The 18,394-nt window shown below is 44.7% G+C and overlaps 1 protein-coding gene across 6 annotated transcripts in view; it reads left to right on the top strand.

Annotated features, from left to right (window-relative positions):
* C3_1H11orf24 (chromosome 3_1 C11orf24 homolog) overlaps window positions 1-9,748 on the top strand; it is a 222,630-nt gene extending 212,882 nt beyond the window's left edge. For all 6 annotated transcript variants that reach the window (XM_069223047.1, XM_069223045.1, XM_069223042.1 and 3 more), the window contains one exon: window positions 7,877-9,748. In XM_069223047.1, coding sequence (XP_069079148.1) covers window positions 7,877-9,201 — 1,325 coding nt within the window. In that variant the 3' untranslated portion in view covers window positions 9,202-9,748. The remainder of the gene's footprint in view (window positions 1-7,876) is intronic.
* The last annotated feature ends 8,646 nt before the right edge of the window (window positions 9,749-18,394 follow it).

Below are 18,394 nucleotides of genomic sequence, written 5' to 3'. Positions count from 1 at the left end.
AGACCCTAAATAGCCAGAAAAGGAGGTGTTTGGCTACCTAGGAGAGAGGATAGGCTAGCAACACCTGAAGGAGCCTATCAGAAGGAGTCTCTGACGTCACCTGCTGGCCCTGGCCACTCAGAGCAGTCCAGTGTGCCAGCAGCACCTCTGTTTCCAAGATGGCAGCGGTCTGGAGCACACTGGAGGAGCTCTGGGCACCTCCCAGGGGAGGTGCAGGTCAGGGGAGTGGTCACTCCCCTTTCCTTTGTCCAGTTTCGCGCCAGAGCAGGGCTGAGGGATCCCTGAACCAGTGTAGACTGGCTTATGCAGAGATGGGCACCATCTGTGCCCATCAAAGCATTTCCAGAGGCTGGGGGAAGCTACTCCTCCCCAGCCCTGACACCTTATTCCAAAGGGAGAGGGTGTAACACCCTCTCTCTGAGGAAGTCCTTTGTTCTGCCTTCCTGGGCCAAGCCTGGCTGGACCCCAGGAGGGCAGAAACCTGTCTGAGGGGTTGGCAGCAGCAGCAGCTGCAGTGAAACCCCGGGAAAGGCAGTTTGGCAGTACCCGGGTCTGTGCTAGAGACCTGGGGAATCATGGGATTGTCTCCCCAATACCAGGATGGCATTGTTGGGGCAATTCCATGATCTTAGACATGTTACATGGCCATATTCGGAGTTACCATTGTGAAGCTATACATAGGTAGTGACCTATGTATAGTGCACGCGTGTAATGGTATCCCCGCACTCACAAAGTCCGGGGAATTGGCCCTGAACAATGTGGGGGCACCCTGGCTAGTGCCAGGGTGCCTACACACTAAGTAACTTAGCACCCAACCTTTACCAGGTAAAGGTTAGACATATAGGTGACTTATAAGTTACTTAAGTGCAGTGTAAAATGGCTGTGAAATAACGTGGACGTTATTTCACTCAGGCTGCAGTGGCAGGCCTGTGTAAGAATTGTCAGAGCTCCCTATGGGTGGCAAAAGGAATGCTGCAGCCCATAGGGATCTCCTGGAACCCCAATACCCTGGGTACCTCAGTACCATATACTAGGGAATTATAAGGGTGTTCCAGTATGCCAATGTAAATTGGTAAAATTGGTCACTAGCCTGTTAGTGACAATTTGTACAGAGAGAGCATAACCACTGAGGTTCTGGTTAGCAGAGCCTCAGTGAGACAGTTAGGCACCACACAGGGAACACATACATATAGGTCACAAACTTATGAGCACTGGGGTCCTGACTAGCAGGGTCCCAGTGACACATAACAAACATACTGAAAACATAGGGTTTTCACTATGAGCACTGGGCCCTGGCTGGCAGGATCTCAGTGAGACAGTGAAAACACTCTGACATACACTCACAAACAGGCCAAAAATGGGGGTAACAAGGCTAGAAAGAGGCTACTTTCTCACAAACAGGGGTTGTGAACAGAGCATTCCAGGAGCTAGACCCTTTGAGTCATAGCACTGCACAGGGACAATGGCTCTCTTGCTTATCATAGAGCTGTGCAAGGGCGACTGCCCTTAGATTCACCATAGTCCAGACCTGACATTAGGGGAGCACATACAGCATACATAAGGCGGCGATCCCTTAGTGTCACAACACTGCAGATGCAGTGGCCTGCTTCTTGATAAATTGCTGTATTAGGATGACGGCCCTTATCTTCACTGAAGCCGTCACCTGGCAACTGGGGTCGCAAACAGCAGCAGTCAGGCAGAGTGCAAGGTTCCACATCCTCGACCCAGAATCCCACACTCTACTTCAGGGATACATTCTACAGAATCCCCAGTGGACCTCGCTCCTTCCAGGCACTCCTCATCATCATCCTCCTCCTCCTCCTCTCAGTGTTCTCTGGTCTTGGCAGTCAGACAGATGCTGGTGCTCCAGGGTGAGTGGTCTTGATTTTCCTGAGCAGTGTACACTCACCCAGCTGGGAGACTGGCAGACCTCAGTCTACAGTCCTGGTCACAACCCGTAAGTCATGCTGAGCTTCTTCACTTGATGTGCAGCTCTAGTTTGACAATTTTGGGAGGCTCAGGCTCCCCTTTTATAATCCCTTTCCAGACACAGGTTTGATTTGGTGTCGGAGTAATTGAAATTCGTGATGTCAGTGTTGCCCCCTTTAGAGTGCCTAGTTCTCTGCCTGTTCCTTTGTCTAGGAAGCAGTTTGTCACAGCCAGAGTGGCTCTAATATTGATAGGCCCACGTACAGGTCATGGGAGTGACTAGAGAATCACACATGGATGTCAGCCTCACTGATATGACTATTATAAATTTACCAAAGCCACCAGCTCTATTCTTTATTATTCCCTTATCAGCCTCAGCCTTATCAGCCTCATCTCCTTCCTAAGATGTGCCCATATGCCACTGACATTTACAGAATCAAAGAATCCTTTTGAAGTGCACAGTAGAGCCTGGTTTTCCCCTCCTCCAGTATTTGTGTCCCACCCAACTCTCACAATTGTAGGCAATCTAAAAATATGTATGGGAGAGATCCTTCACCTCCGCATGCCTCTCTGAGGAACAGGGAATCCACTACAGGCTTCCAAGTACTGTGCAATACACAGTGTGAGGAACCTGGTGTATTATATAGTCTGGTTGTGAGACTGTGGAAATCACTCATGTTACCAATTTAGGACCAGTCAGGTTTGTTTGTTAAACCTTAACTCAACCCTGGGTAGCTGCGGCTTCGAGCAATTAGGCTTAATCAAAGGAACAAGTGTAAAGCATTTAGAAGAACCAAAACAATGAAATAAGAAAGTCACACAACATGAAAGAAATCCAACACCAATATATTATAATAGAGCTCATTTATTTGGAATTTTTAGCCACCAGAATTAACAAAATCCACTGTTGTGGGCCTTAGATATGCGGTTTTAAGTAAATCTTAAATCACAGCTTTTCACTCAAAAGCACAAACAAGCGTTGGTAACTACAAAGTTTGGAAAATTTGTAAAGCTTGTGCTTGGCTCCTCCTGCCCGCTTTGGGATTCCAATTCCATCAGTGGAAGGAAGGACGAGACTCTATTGGTGAACTGTCATAGACTTTAATGGAGTGGTTGAATGCAAGGGATACAGGATGCTGAGGGTGCTGTGCGGTCGACGGAGGTCTTCCTGCAGCTACTCCTTGATTCACTGTCCAGGTGAGGCAACATTAGTCACAGGGCTCCATGTCCCTCGAAATCTCCTTAGGTCCAGCAAAAGCCCAGTTATCAATAAACTACTGGTCTCCAGTCACAGTGAAACCAGTGGTTCCCTTTGGTGAAGGCTAATGCCTGTCTTAGGCAACCAAACTGCACTACGACAACCTTCCCAGGTTTGGCAGACTTGGTGCAACTCTAGAGCTGGATTTGGTTGTTTGGGCTGCAAGTTGGTGGCTAGTGGCCATCAGGCAATTGTGGCTACTGACTGGCCAAAATAGGCTTCTTCAGCTTTTGTGGCCCTGGAGCTCTAACAGAAAGTCTTGATGTCCACCTCCTTTGTTTGTGGCTCAGGAGCGACTTTTCCATCATCCAGGTACCAGAGGCACAGTCCTCTCTTTGCTAGCTCAAGGATCAGCAGGTGCAGTCCAGCAATTGGTGTAGCCTCATGTGCCATGTCCAGGGAACACAGGACAGTCCTCCCTTCAGTCCAGATGTGATATGGGATCAAGGTGTCAGGGGGTGCCATATTTATGCCCAGAAAGTGCCCTTGGGATGGAGTGGTTTCCAGCCATTGGGCCACTCCGACCCTCCCCGTCTAATGATGAGTCCCAGCTATATGTGGCATCTAGCTACCCGAGACTACCCTATTCTGCCAGCTCCTAAGATGGTAGAACTCATCTCTTGTGTAGGGGACTTGGTTTCCTACCCTAGAGGTGTGGCCTCCTGAGGGTTACACACCCTTAGAAAAACCTAGTCCCCCTTCTCTGTCCTCCGCGTCAACCTATCTACCTCAACAAAAGAGCTGCCCCGCTCGTGTGTCAACCATTTGCCATTCAAGGGTGGCTTTCTCTTTGAAGCACACCTTTTGAGCACACACCTAGTGTGGATTTTTGCATTGGAAAGGTGCCACCACCTTCAACTGCAGGCCTCTATTGTTCGTACTCCTGGTAGTTGTTAAAACTTTTCTTCAAAAGGCTAGAAGACTAGCTTCTGCGGGTGGCCACAGAAAGACTTGGACAACAGACTGAAAACTTTCTCAAAGTTTCATTTCTTCAAAAGGTACATTAAATCAGTCCTCCCATCAAACTGTGGCAAGTGATTCCATTTGATCTCCCTCCCGAGGTTGTTGTTAGCTTCACAGCTTAACACCATTCCATAAAGTCATTGGACTCAGGATGCTGGGGCAAGTTTGTGGATTGGTGCAGCAACCACCGGATGGACCCCTTAGAGTCCAAACTGTTGTATGTTTAGTGGTTTGTTTTATCTTTGGCCCAGCAAGATCTTGTTCTGGGCACTGTTAAAGGCTATTTGTTTGCTCTTTCAGCTTTTTTGCATTTGTCGGATCAGCCTTTTTTGTTTAAATCAGCTGTGTGATGACATTTCATAAAGATTTAAAACACATGTTCCCTCTAAAGCTCTTTATGGTGCCACAGTGAGACTTGAATTTGGTTCTCACTTTTCTTATGTGCACCACTTTTGAGCCTACGCACATTGCACCTCTCGGTGCTGTTTTCAGTACACACTGAAAACACTCTTTCCAGCAGCGATAACATCAGTCATCGTATGAGTGAGCTGAAGGCTCTGCTAGTCCAGCCGCCAAATGCAACATTTTTTCCAGACAAACAGGTATTGAGGCCTCATGCTACATTCCTGCTTAAAGTAGTAACAACTTTACATGTTGGGTAGCCTAACACCTGTGAGAAAGTAGCCTCTTTCTAGCCTTGTTACCCCCACTTTTGGCCTGTTTGTGAGTATATGTCAGGTGTTTTCACTGTCTCACTGGGATCCTGCTAGTCAGGACCCCAGTGCTCATAAGTTTGTGACCTATATGTATGTGTTCCCTGTGTGATGCCTAACTGGCTAACTGAGGCTCTGCTAACCAGAACCTCAGTGGTTATGCTCTCTCTTTACAAATTGTCAATTCATATCGGCATACTGGAACACCCTTATAATTCCCTAGTATATGGTACTGAGGTACCCAGGGTATTGGGGTTCCAGGAGATCCCTATGGGCTGCAGCATTTCTTTTGCCACCCATAGGGAGCTATGACAATTCTTACACAGGCCTGCCACTGTAGCCTGAGTGAAATAACGTCCACTGCACTTAAGTAACTTATAAGTCACCTATATGTCTAACCTTTACCTGGTAAAGGTTGGGTGTTAAGTTACTTAGTGTGTGGGCACCCTGGCACTAGCCAAGGTGCCCCCACATGGTTCAGGGCAAATTCCCCGGACTTTGTGAGTGCGGGGACACCATTACATGCGTGCACTATACATATGTCACTACATGTCACTATGTAACTCCGAACATGGCCATGTAACATGTCTAAGATCATGGAACTGTCACCCCAATGCCAGCAATGCCATGATCCCCCGAGTCTCTAGCACAGACCCGGGTACTGCCAAACTACCTTTCCCGGGGTTTCACTGCAGCTGGTGCTGCTGCCAACCCCTCAGCAAGGTTTCTGCCCTCCTGGGGTCCAGCCAGGCTTGGCCCAGGAAGGCAGAACAAAGGACTTCCTCAGAGAGAGGGTTTTACACCCTCTCCCTTTGGAAAAAGGTGTCGGGGCTTGGGAGGAGTAGCCTCCCCCAGCCTCTGGAAATGCTTTGATGTGCACAAATGGTGCCCATCTCTGCATAAGCCAGTCTACACCGGTTCAGGGATCCCCACCCCTGCTCTGGCGCGAAACTGGACAAAGGAAAGTGGAGTGACCACTCCCCTGACCTGCACCTCCCCTGGGAGGTGCCCAGAGCTCCTCCAGTGTGCTCCAGACCTCTGCCATCTTGGAAACGGAGGTGCTGCTGGCACACTGGACTGCTCTGAGTGGCCAGTGCCAGCAGGTGACGTCAGAGACTCCTTCTGATAGGCTCTTACCTGTGTTGCTAGCCTATCCTCCTTCCTAAGTAGCCAAACCTCTTTTTCTGGCTATTTAGGGTCTCTGCTTTGGGGAATTCTTTAGATAACGAATGCAAGAGCTCATCAGAGTTCCTCTGCATCTCTCTCTTCACCTTCTGCCAAGGAATCGACCGCTGACTGCTCTGGACGCCTGCAAAACTGCAACAAAGTAGCTAAGACGACTACTGCAACCTTGTATCGCTGATCCAGCTGCCTTCTCGTCTGCTTTCCTGGTGGTGCATGCTGTGGGGGTAGTCTACCTCCTCTCTGCACTAGAAGCGCCGAAGAAATCTCCCGTGGGTCGACGGAATCTTTCCACTGCAACCGCAGGCACCAAAAGACTGCATCACCGGTCCTCTGGGTCCCCTCTCAGCACGACGAGCGTGGTCCCTGGAACTCAGCAACTCTGTCCAAGTAACTCCCACAGTCCAGTGACTCTTCAGTCCAAGTTTGGTGGAGGTAAGTCCTTGCCTCCCCACGCTAGACTGCATTGCTGGGTACCGCGTGATTTGCAGCTGCTCCGGCTCCTGTGCACTCTTCCAGGATTTCCTGTGTGCACAGCCAAGCCTGGGTCCCCGACACTCTAACCTGCAGTGCACGACCTTCTGAGTTGTCCTCCGGCGTCGTGGGACCTTCTTTTGTGACTTCGGGTGAGCTCCGGTTCACTCTTCTTCGTAGTGCCTGTTCCGGCACTTCTGCGGGTGCTGCTTGCTTCTGAGTGGGCTCTTTGTCTTGCTGGACGCCCCCTCCGTCTCCTCACGCAATTGGCGACATCCTGGTCCCTCCTGGGCCACAGCAGCATCCAAAAACCCTAACCGCGACCCTTGCAGCTAGCAAGGCTTGTTTGTGGTCTTTCTGCACGGAAACACCTCTGCAAGCTTCTTCACGGCGTGGGACATCCATCCTCCAAAGGGGAAGTTCCTAGTCCTCTTCGTTCTTGCAGAATCCACAGCTTCTACCATCCGGTGGCAGCTTCTTTGCACCCACAGCTGGCATTTCCTGGGCATCTGCCCACTCCCGACTTGAGTGTGACTCTTGGACTTGGTCCCCTTGTTCCACAGGTACTCTCGTCTGGAAATCCATCGTTGTGAGGACATCTGTACACATGTTAATAAAGCACTTCTGCTTTAACAGTCTGGTCCGTAGGGATGCAATTGTGCAGGACATTTTGGTCAGAGTAGCTCTACAGAACCACCACCTTGGGGAGGTAGTGCCTTGGTTTCTATTCACAAAGTGATGAGTCTGTGGTTAGACGTACTCCTCAGAAGAACAAGTTACTGACCTTCGGTAACCCTTTTTCCGGTGGATACAGACTCTGCAGATTCCTCACCAGCCCCACTTTCTCATTCTGTGAAATGGGCTCTTTTTCCAAAGAAAAAAATTTCCCTGTCTAGAGATTTGCACACTTGTCATACCAGTTTACTGATGAGCTCTGCATCTGAGGGTATGAACAAGTCTGCAAAAAACTGTCAGTCCACATGGGTGATGCTTACATGTGGCTCTGATTTTCATTTCTGGAGTAGAATGAAGTCAGTGCGGAGCTGTATGGTTACTTATGCTATTGCACAGGAGTTTTGCTTTAGAGATTCTCCAGATCCAGGCTGATGTCTTGGAAATATTCAGAAGTTGAGGAATCGGTGTTCAGATAAACTAACCACCAGAAAGAGTGTTACCAGAGAAAGGCAGTCTTGCACAGAAGGGTTTTTATCAGTAGTAGAAACACTCAATTAGCCAGAAAATTATTTAATGTTCATGTACATTTCTTTAATCAAATATATGTTTATTATAGACCCGCTTTTGGTGTTGCCTATTCCGCTCCTTTTTTTTTATAACACCATGTTTATCCTTACTGCAGGCTTCAAAGATTTTACAAAGAGGAAGAAAAGAGATGTCCAGACAACGTTATATGTAAAAAGAAGTGATGAAAATGTCTCTAATACAACCAGTGGTACAGTGATCTCAGCAACAATGACAAATACCTCACAGACAATTGTATTGGTGACACAAGCAACATTAGTGCAGCTAACAGCAACATCTTCAACCACCAATCAACCACTAACAGACTCTTCAACAGCACCAGAGTCAACCGCTTCTCTATCAACAAAGGTTACCATACAGACAACTACAACCACCCCACAGCCAGCAACTTTAAGCATTAAAACAACCTTACCAATTATTCAGACTGCAACCCATAGCAGAGAAACAACATTGGTCACCACATCAGCAGTTGTATCTTTTCAGACTACTTCAAACTCTTCTCAGCTCACAATGTCTCTCACTCCAAAAACCACAAATGCATCATCAGCAAGAAAGATAACAGCTGACACTACCACAGAAAAGTCGCTCTTGACACTGAAATCAACAGATGGGTCAGACTCATCCACCAAGAAACCAACTGAGCTAACAAGTCCAGAGATTATTTCAGTACCCCCACAACCTGTGCCAACCAGTTTTATAGCATCAACTGATGTATCAGCTACGCCCACTGATGCAGATAATTCTACAGCAGAAATAGAGGTGACCACAGTAATACCAAATACAACTCATATATATACCACTGAGCCTCAGTCACAGGCCTCCGATTTGGAACCCAGAGTCACCAGTCAGTTGGCAAAAAATTATTCTCTGATAGACAGCACAACAAATCGCCTTTTTGTGTCCGTCACTGGGAAGACATTTAACCCAGTGACTAATGCAACCACCCCAATTTATAAAATTATGTCAGATGCAAAGTCCTCTTCAATACCTAGTCTAATTACAAACGTGACCCCAAGCCCCAGCCTTTTGACTGCCACCACGCATCAACAAACTGTCCCTGTTAAGACTGATGAGCATGTAACTTACACTGCAACTCCCAAAAAAGAAATTACTATATCTAAAACCACACTGTCCACTTTACAGGATACACAAAAAACTGGTTCAACAAAATTTACCTCTACGAACATCCCAGGGGACAAGCAAAATGATGTGGACAGTGACAAATATTTGGTTGCCACGTGGCCTTTAGCGAGACATTTGATGGACACAAGTTCACTTTTAGCTGTTCTTTTATTTGGTATTATATTTTTCCTAGCAGTAGTTCTTGTATTTGCAGCCCAAGCCTATGAGAGCTACAAAAAGAAGGACTACACGCAAGTGGACTACTTAATCAATGGGATGTACACAGACTCAGACCTATGAAATGACACTGGCAGAATCTAAGGTCTGCATCCTCACATTGTAAAGCTTCTTTTATATTTGCTTGAATGATAGTGAATGACGGTGCTTCCAAATGAATTACGGTGCAATTTAGGAAATATGCCATGGACTGTTCATTTTCATATTTTATCACAGTGGATCAACGGTATGTCTAGCAGTATTTTTAAGTTGGAAATAATGCAAATCAACAATCTGATGTGAATAAAATTTGTGGATATCCCATCAAGGAACTGCTTGGAGCTGTTTAACCAAGCCTTTCTTCTTTTTTAATGTTTTTTTCTTCTTTATGCCCCAGAAATCAGGTGGTGTTGGGAAGATTTACAATTCAGCACTTTATCTTCTACTTTTGTATTTATATGGAATTTGTTTAAACACAGCAATATAAAAGTGCCATTGCTAATAGTATTGCTGATACCGGTCTTCTTTTCTGAAATACATGTTGATGTGCCAACTACAGCTATCTGATTTTATTTTTATATACATCATGTAATAAAATGTTAAATAAAAAGAATATTGAGAGGAATTGTGACCTTGTATCTTACGTTGTTTATTTTCTCCATTAAAAGACTAGATTGACCCCTTTTCAAGTGAGCTGTAAGACACAGTATTGTAAGTGACACAAAAAAACAGGCAAACTTCTGTTCATAATAGAATAACAGCCGACTTGCAATCATTCGTGTTGGAAATAATGGCTGAGTCAGACCACGTAACCTTTTTGCATTCATGCCTTTGGTGGATCGTCTTTTCTTACAAGTCTTTACAGCAAAGAAAGAAAAGATAAAAACACAAGCATTGACAATCTAGCTAGATTCCCCCATATAAAGGTACAAATTTAACAGTGCTCCAATTAATTCTGTAATTGAAAGGCTTAATTGTATTTTATTTTAGCAGTAAGATTGGAGGCTGAGTTTTGGTGACGTTTCTGGTTGCCATCTTCATTTTTATGAGTCCTCAGCATGTAGAAACAAGCAGTCTCTGATGTGACTTGGAGTATTAATGGGATGTTATGATTAATAATCACCCCAAGGGACTTTACCCTTCCAACCCAAAAGCAAGAGGGCCATATATTCAGGCCGAAGACTGTGGTCCCATGGAGCTTGATGTCTGTCTATAAAGAGAAGCTGTCTTACTGGCATTCATTTTAGACAGATGTGGCACATCCACTGGTTACTGTCACAAAAACAAGACATCAGCAGCCGAAGAAGGAATAGCCTGACAACTGTCTGTCAGCAGCACACAAAGGTGCTTGACAGCAAGCTAATCAAAGGTGACACTAGCTAGCAATAGACATTAAGTATGATTGAGGAAAGGGATAAAGCCAAGGCACCTTACAAAGTACTTCCGACTGACCTGCACATGGGAGGACTCGGGAATTGAAATCTACTTGCCACAAATGATGTAAGCCATTGCTATAAGACCATCTCTTGTTACCGCTGCAGCAGCAGGCCGTGGCCAACTTAAACAAGTGTAGTGGAGCGATCCAACAGGATCACTCCTACTGCATCTCCATCAGTTAAAATCATCCTACTTTCATCCATTGTAGTCCCCAATATGGTGTTGGTCCATGCCCTTGGTGGGACCCAGTCTGCCACTGGTCAAACATGTTGGCCTTCTCAAAGTAGTTGGTCAACCACCTCTAGGGACCTATATTTGGTGAGCCTGAATGAAATAGAACAGCCTAAGCAAAACACTTTGATATAATCTTCACATTTGTTCCTGTTGATGTATCCCCTGTTGTGTTTCATATATTAACTTATTTGAGTCCATGTACAATTATATTGTTTAGCACCTGTTTATATATGTAATTCAAGCAGTCAACAGTGTTCCATATTGTTTAATGTTTTTTCAACAGTATTGTATATGCATGTTTAAACAAGTGTTGCTTCATAGAATCAGAAGTAGGAGAAGGTGTAGATGTAAGTTGATTGTTTTTTTTTTATAACATTCAGTGAGAAAAGAGTATTTAAGCTAAATACAAACCAGTGGTAGGAGAGAGGAATCTTCACACATCCAATGAGGTGAGAGCTGAGAGATTGGGCTTGCACTGACAGGAGCTGTGAACACCCTTTCAGAGGCCACAAGCAGGGAGCTGGGGCCAATATAGAGGCCATATTAGTTTGCTAGAACACTAGCTGTCGTCATACAGAATAATATCTCCATTGTTCTATCAAGGTGTGCAGGTGAAAGGCAAGGCTACCTAAGAAACTTTTACTTTCTCCTTTTGTTGCAAAGATAAATTAGCTACAGGCAAGAAAGGAGGGGTTGGAAACAAATGAAGGGACACCTTAAAATACAGCTAGAATGTTGTAGTTATTCCAATATTCTGCTTATTACTTGCTAATGCTGCCACTATTCTGTTTGGTTTTATAGCCCCAAACATACACATAATAGGATTTAGATTTAAATAAAAGTCATAAAGCTGTATTCTTAGTGTGTATTCTTGTGTGTGTCTATCAATGTTAAAAGGAGGTTTAGAACCTACTAATAAATACTCCTGTGAGTCTCATAGGACTGATTGTTGACTAGAAAGCACCATCCACAACTCGCTGGTGGTTTGTGGGTTATAATCCGCCGGGTTCTCTGAAGTTGGTATGTTGACTGAGTCAGTGCTGCCAGAGGCTATAGAAATCCCAAAGCTCAGGCCTTGTTCTGGAAGAATTTCAGAAAACATATCAATTTAACATAACAATCAATATTTGTCCTACTAGTTATGTAGTGCACTCTGTTCACTTTAACAGATTGTGATTTCTTCTAAGAGGTTTGTATAGTTCCCACACTCCAATGTAATAAAGAGTTTGCAGTAAGTGTGTTTTTGGCCGGGTGACGCAAGGAGTACACGAAGTCAGCGTTTAACAGTTCAGGTGAGGTTTATTTTTGTTGTGCAAAAATAAGTATTCAGTATGGTTTTGTGTCCTATTCTTGTGACAGCTGCGGTCCAGGTTCTCCTTTTCTGGTTTCTCTTCTTCCAGGGCTCCCGGGAGGCACATGTGAGAAAACACAAGATAAAGCACCGGTAAGTAGGATATCCTAAAAACAGGTTTTATCTTTTCCCTTCCCTCTTTACTTTTCCCTTTCCTGTCTATCTTTTCTGTGTCTTTCTCTATCCTTTGGTCTTTATTACGTGGTGGGATTTTTTCCCTCTCTCTCTCTCTCTAGTTCCCTTTTCCCTGTCGCTTGTATCCTGTTTGCTTCTTTGAACTCTCTCTCTCTCTTGGTCTTTCTGTTTTCGGTGGGTGTTAAGGATTCCTTCCTTCACTTTTCTTTACATTTCTGACTGTCTTTATTGGCCTTTCTCTGTCTGTCTCTGTTTCTGTGTCCTTTCTAACCCATCTTCTTCCTTGCTGTCTTCTTTGTGGGTATATCGTTCTTCCTTCCTCACCCCTCCCCTCGTTGTGCTGTCCCCACCACCACACCCCTTTCTTTGTGTGCCAAAACGAAGTTCCAAAGCCAAAATTTACTTCCCACTATTGTTAAGGCTGGGTAATTCCTCCCAACCTTCCTTCTTTTCCCCTTCCCAAGAGTGGCACGCACCTGGAGAGGCCACGCTTCTCCTGAAGCGTGGCTGGAATTCGCACTGGGGGCCTCCTGTGCCGCTGGCATCGTTCTGGGGCTCTCCTGTGCTTTGCCCGGCATCCTTCTCTGCATCGACAGCTCCTCAGCTCCGTTTTGGGTTCCCAGTCGTTCCACACCTTCTCCTTGGCAGTTCCTGTATTTATCCTCGAAAGGGCGCAAAGTTGCTGCCTTTGCCCTTTGGATCCCTGAAGTCGAAGGGGGCAGAACTTCCCCTTCCAGGTCGAACAGCCTGTCACAGACACTTCCCCTAGCGAGTGGCTGATAGAGCTGCTCCGAAGCCGGGTAGCGAGAAAGGTAATCGGCGTTAGCCGTGCAGGATACAGGGGAATGATGAACCTGGAGGGAAAAAGGCTGTAGTTAGAGGAACCATCTGAGAACCTGAGCATTAGTATCTTTATTTTGAGCAAGCCAGGTTAAAGGAGCATGGTCCGTCAGTAGCGCGAAGGTCTCCCAGCCAAACAGTAACGTAGTGATTCCACAGCCCATTTTATTGCCAAACACTCCTTTTTGAGAGTAGGGTAGTGTTGCTCCTGGGGTCTTGCGACTGACGTAGACGATGGAATGTAAAGCCCCATCCCTATCCGCCTGCGATAATACAGCCCCCAGCCCCACATCTGAGGCATCAGTCTGAACCACAAAAGGTTTGGTAAGGTCCGGGCAACAGAGGACAGGTTCAGAAGTCAGGAGGCGTTTCAGAATCTCAAAACTCTTCAGTTCGGATGCAGAAAGGGTGGCTATACACTTTGGACTTGTTTTTCCTAGCAGGTCCTTAAGGGGCCCTGCTATGGTGGAAAAATGGGGTATGAACCTGCAGTAGTAACCTACCATTCCCAGGAAGGCGCAAACATTTTTTTTTTGTACGGGGAAGAGGTATTTGTGTGATTGCGTGAATTTTCTCTATTTAGGGCGCACCTGTCCTTCCCCTAGTATGTATCCCAGATACTTCATGAGGGTGTGACCTTACTTACATTTCTCCAGGTTTGCAGTTAGGTTGGCTTCCCTCAGGGCCTGTATTATGTGAAGTAAGTGTTTGAGATGCTCCTCCAAACTGGCACTATAGACCTCTATATCGTCCAGATATGCTGCAGCATACCTGTGAAAAGGCCGGAGTATCCTGTCAATGAGTCGTTGGAAGGTGGCAGGAGCCCCAAAGGTAGAGCCGTAAATTGATAAAGACCGGAAGGAGTGGCAAAAGCGGTCTTTTCCTTGTCTTCTGATCTCAGAGGAATCTGCAAGTAGCCCTTGGTCAGGTCGAGGGTGGACATATATGGGGCTTGGCCTAAGCGGTCTAAGAGCTAATCTATCCGTGGCATCGGGTATGAGTCAAAATGTGATAATGGGTTGACTTGTATGAAGTCAAAACTGAATCTGGTACTTTCATCTGGTTTTGGAACTAACACTACCGGGGAACACCATGGACTGGCCGAGGGTTCGATTATACCTGCTTTTAACATAGCTTCCATCTCTTGTTCTACTATCTGTCTTTTAGCTTCAGGGATTCTGTATGGTCGTTGACGGGATACTGTATCTTTAGTGGTACGCATGGGGTGTTGAATCAACGGAGTTCGGCCCGGTGTTTTGGAAAACACATCGAGACTCGTGACGACTAGGGATTTGAGCTGTTTTAGTTGGGTTTCACTGAAGGACGAATTTAACTGAGGTAAGGGTGTCTCTGTTGCTGGAGGATCAGGGATTGGGTATATGGGTATGTCTCATTCGGTTTCTTTAGTTATGTACAGGGTAGGGTGGTCGTCAGTCGGTTCATGCCATCTCTTAAGAAGGTTGATATGGTATATTTGTTCTGGCCTGTTCCCGGCGGTATCTCAAGTTTATAGGTGGTAGGATTGATTTGTTCTATTACCTTATATGGTCCTTGCCACCGGGCTAGCAATTTGTTTTCACAGGTGGGCAATAACACAAGCACTTTGTCTCCCACTCTCAGAATACGGGGCGTGCTTTTAGGGTCATAGTATGTTTTCTGCTTGGTTTGGGCATCTCTTAATGCTGTGTGGGGTTCTTCCCACAGTGTGTGCAGGTTATCTCTCAGATCTTTAGTGTATGTGAGGATGTCTTTAACGTTCTCCTCTAATTCCTCCGAGTGCTCTGCTAGCATTTCTAAAAACGTGCAGGGTTGCCCTCCGAAGAGTAATTCAAAGGGGCTTTGTCCCATGGAGGATTGGACATGAGTGCGGATGGCATAGAGAACCAAAGGTAGCTTCTTTTCCCAATCCCTGCCGGACTCAGTGATGACTTTCTGCCTCTGCCCTTAGGATCCCGGAAGTCGAAGGGGGTTGGTCGACGGACCGTCCCATTCCGGGTCGGAGGCAGCAGAATCAGTCCGTGCCGCAACCACAGGCGGGTCTGTTGTTTGCAACAGCCCCTCACAGTGTTGTAAGATCACATCCTGTGGATAAGCTCACTATCTAGTGTTGGGCTCAGAATATGTTTTGGCCTTTTTATGTCATTTGAGATTCTGAACTTAGTAGTCATACATTTCTGTCATCAATTTCATGACAACGGTCATTGAATTGTCAAGAGAGGGTGCTTTTTTGACTTTGAATGTTTTAATATCCAGATAAGGAAAACATGGCATTTAGCATGTAACGCTCAATAAATAAATTTTGCTAGAGAGGAAGCTGCTTCCCATGAAACTTGCCTTGTAGTTATCCATCAACTACTCTAGAAAGTACGGTTTAGTCCAGTTCACAACCTTTGTGAAGTACTTCAGCCTTATCCAAGTGCCAAATATAGCAGCAGTTGTGATCAGAAAACTGACCTTATCCACCACTGGGGATCAACCTTTCACCACGATAATGAGGAGTCAGTGTAATTTGGATGTTCACGTGGTCTTAGATTTGCAACAAATCTATTACTTTGATTGTAGGCCTATTATGTCATATTGTCCTAAACAAAATTAGTGATATGCCTCTGAAATTGTTTTTAATTTGTTTTTCAAGACCATTCCATATTGGTAAAAGACACACCACTTTGAACATATGTGCACCCTATATAACCACTGTTCTATTGTTCCTGCAATCTTCAACACCATTCAGGTCCTGTAGGTTATCGTCCTCCATATTTTTTGCTTTTATTAATGGTCATTTAATGATTAATAATCTAATAAGGGATGTGGAATCTTGCACATCTTGATACTAAGTAACACACTAGACTCATTTTGCTTTCACATTATATAACGTTAGTAAACTAGATATTTAATATATATCTACCACCCACACATTACCGAAATTCACTCAGTCTTAGACACTCAATCCACTGGAAATCCAAAAACGTCTTCAACTGTTTACCTTGATCTAGAAACAATGGTGGCATTCTCTTTGTAGGTGGTGTTACAGAAATGCAGATAACAAAGTATAACATATATAGTTTATCATTTTGTCAGGATGCAGTGCGGAATGTACTTATCTTGACTTGCTGATTCCACTGACGTACTACTTCGAAGTTCCTGAATTTGCATGTCTTAAGTAATAGAATGAAGGCTTGAGCAGTGTGTGGTGCCGGTTGGACAGAAACCATGCATTTCAGAGGGACAAATACTTCAAGTATCTTTGTAAAGTCAAGGACTGTATTGCATAGGGGTTTCAGGACTTTCACAAGACTTGCCAATAGTGTCTTCCATCTTACTTACCTCGCTCTTTCTAGTCCCTAGCATCCTTGGTAGGTAATTGTGATGCATAGTTGCTGCAGCTGGGACTAGTTGGAATACTTAACACTTATTATTAAGTGAAGTCAATGAAAGATATCTTGGAATCAGAGACGTATGACATCACATTTGTAAAAGATATAGAATTCAACTTTGTTGCTTTCCAGAAGGAGTCATCCCTTAGGATTACATTTACACATGTTCTTTTTCACATGAAGTCATACATTAGAATTGCAAACTTTTTCTTTCACTTAGTTATTTCCACAACGAGTTGTCCAATGGGGTAAGAACTAATTCTTGCTTTAAAACTTCTGAGAGTTCAGTGGAATTATGTTGGCACTGAATTAGTATTGTAAGACTAGTATGTTACGCATATATTGATAATTCAAGTGTATAGCTATCAAGGTTTAGATGTGATAATTGTTTTTCATATTCCAGTTATCAATGTGTTACAATGAGTGTAAACAGAATCAAGGAAAAGCATTTTCTAACACTGAATGTACCTCCTTCTAGTAATCGACATTTAATATCTTCAAGTGTTCTTCACAGTTACTATATCAACTTTAATTGCATTTCAGCTCACAAGAAATATGTAGTTTCATTTCAGTACAGAGAGTAGTAGATACAGCTCGTGTCGGCTGGTTTATCATATACAACATTAAAAGTTGTCTTCCAAGGTTAACAGTTTAGTCACACAAAACATATTCTCTTGTTTTTAGAAATCAATGTATATTAAGCCCAGCTGTACAACCAGACAGTCAACAATATCCAGCATCTCTGCTTCTCTTTTGTCCAATTCCTCTTCCCCTGACTTAACCTACACTGAATTAGTGTGCGGTTGGTTGCAGGTTCAGTGAAGCATGGATGCTAATATCACTCCTGTTGGCTGCAAACTGCAAAGTTAGTACATCTTGCGATAATTGTAGGTCAATTTTAACAATGAGACAATTAAAAAAGCCACTAGAATGGGTTTTATACAGAAGGGAAAGAGGTTCCATGTGAACAGGGCAGTGCAGAGGGGAAGCCAAAAGGGACTGATGTTTGCAGAGCAACACCACTTAATTGAACTACTAAGTGTTAATGGGCTACCTATCTAAAGACCAAGGTGCTTATTTCCAGGCAATCCATTGGCTGATGGTGGGCAAGAGGATTTATGCTTTTTTCTAATTAAGGTTATGTTTGTTTTGTAAAAATCCAGCCTCTGATTTCTGGAAATCGTCAGAGGTAGAACAAGACGACATGTCTGTGCTAGTTCCATCTGGTTCGGTCATCTTGCTGGTATCTACTACCAGACTTAAAATGTTTGTTCAGTAATTAGACTAAAGTAAGAGTTGAAAGGGGATAGAGGTGAGTCCTTAAGAAGTACACAGTTGTTAGGAAAATAATTAGCCTATTTTCAGTTGTGATTGGTAGGTGACAATGATTATAGTCCTGCAATGGCCAGTATTGAGATGGCATAACAGTCTCTATCTCTTCTGAGATGGTGGTTGTCCATGTACCGAAAGCTTTCAATAAGTACAGATCTATAAGGAGGGCTGGTGCAATATGGAAGAATTGTCGGTTGTGAAGCACAACAACTTTGGTGGCATGCCCAGTTATAAAGCTAGATTTATGGTGGTTGTTGGAAATGGCCCCTTTTTAGGGTTATCCCCGACATTTTGCTTCTGACCTCCTGTTTTTGATCCTTGGCTGAATTTTGTTTTTGCTGGCTTTATGACTCTGGGCACTTTACCACTGCTGAACATTGGTAAAGTGCAAGTGCTCTCTGTCTAAATGGTATTTGTGATTGGTTTATCCGTGATTGGCATATCTGATTTACCAGTATGTCCCTAGTATAGTGCACCAGGTGTGCCCAGGGCCCATTAATCAAATGCTACTAGTGGGTCTGCAGCACTGATTGTGCTACTCACATGAGCAGCCCCACAACCATATCTCAGGCCT

This window comes from Pleurodeles waltl, chromosome 3_1 (assembly GCF_031143425.1).
Source record: "Pleurodeles waltl isolate 20211129_DDA chromosome 3_1, aPleWal1.hap1.20221129, whole genome shotgun sequence".
NCBI classification, from domain to species: domain Eukaryota; kingdom Metazoa; phylum Chordata; class Amphibia; order Caudata; family Salamandridae; genus Pleurodeles; species Pleurodeles waltl.
Note: the sequence above shows the minus strand (reverse complement) of the source record. Positions and strands in the feature narration are given on the sequence as shown.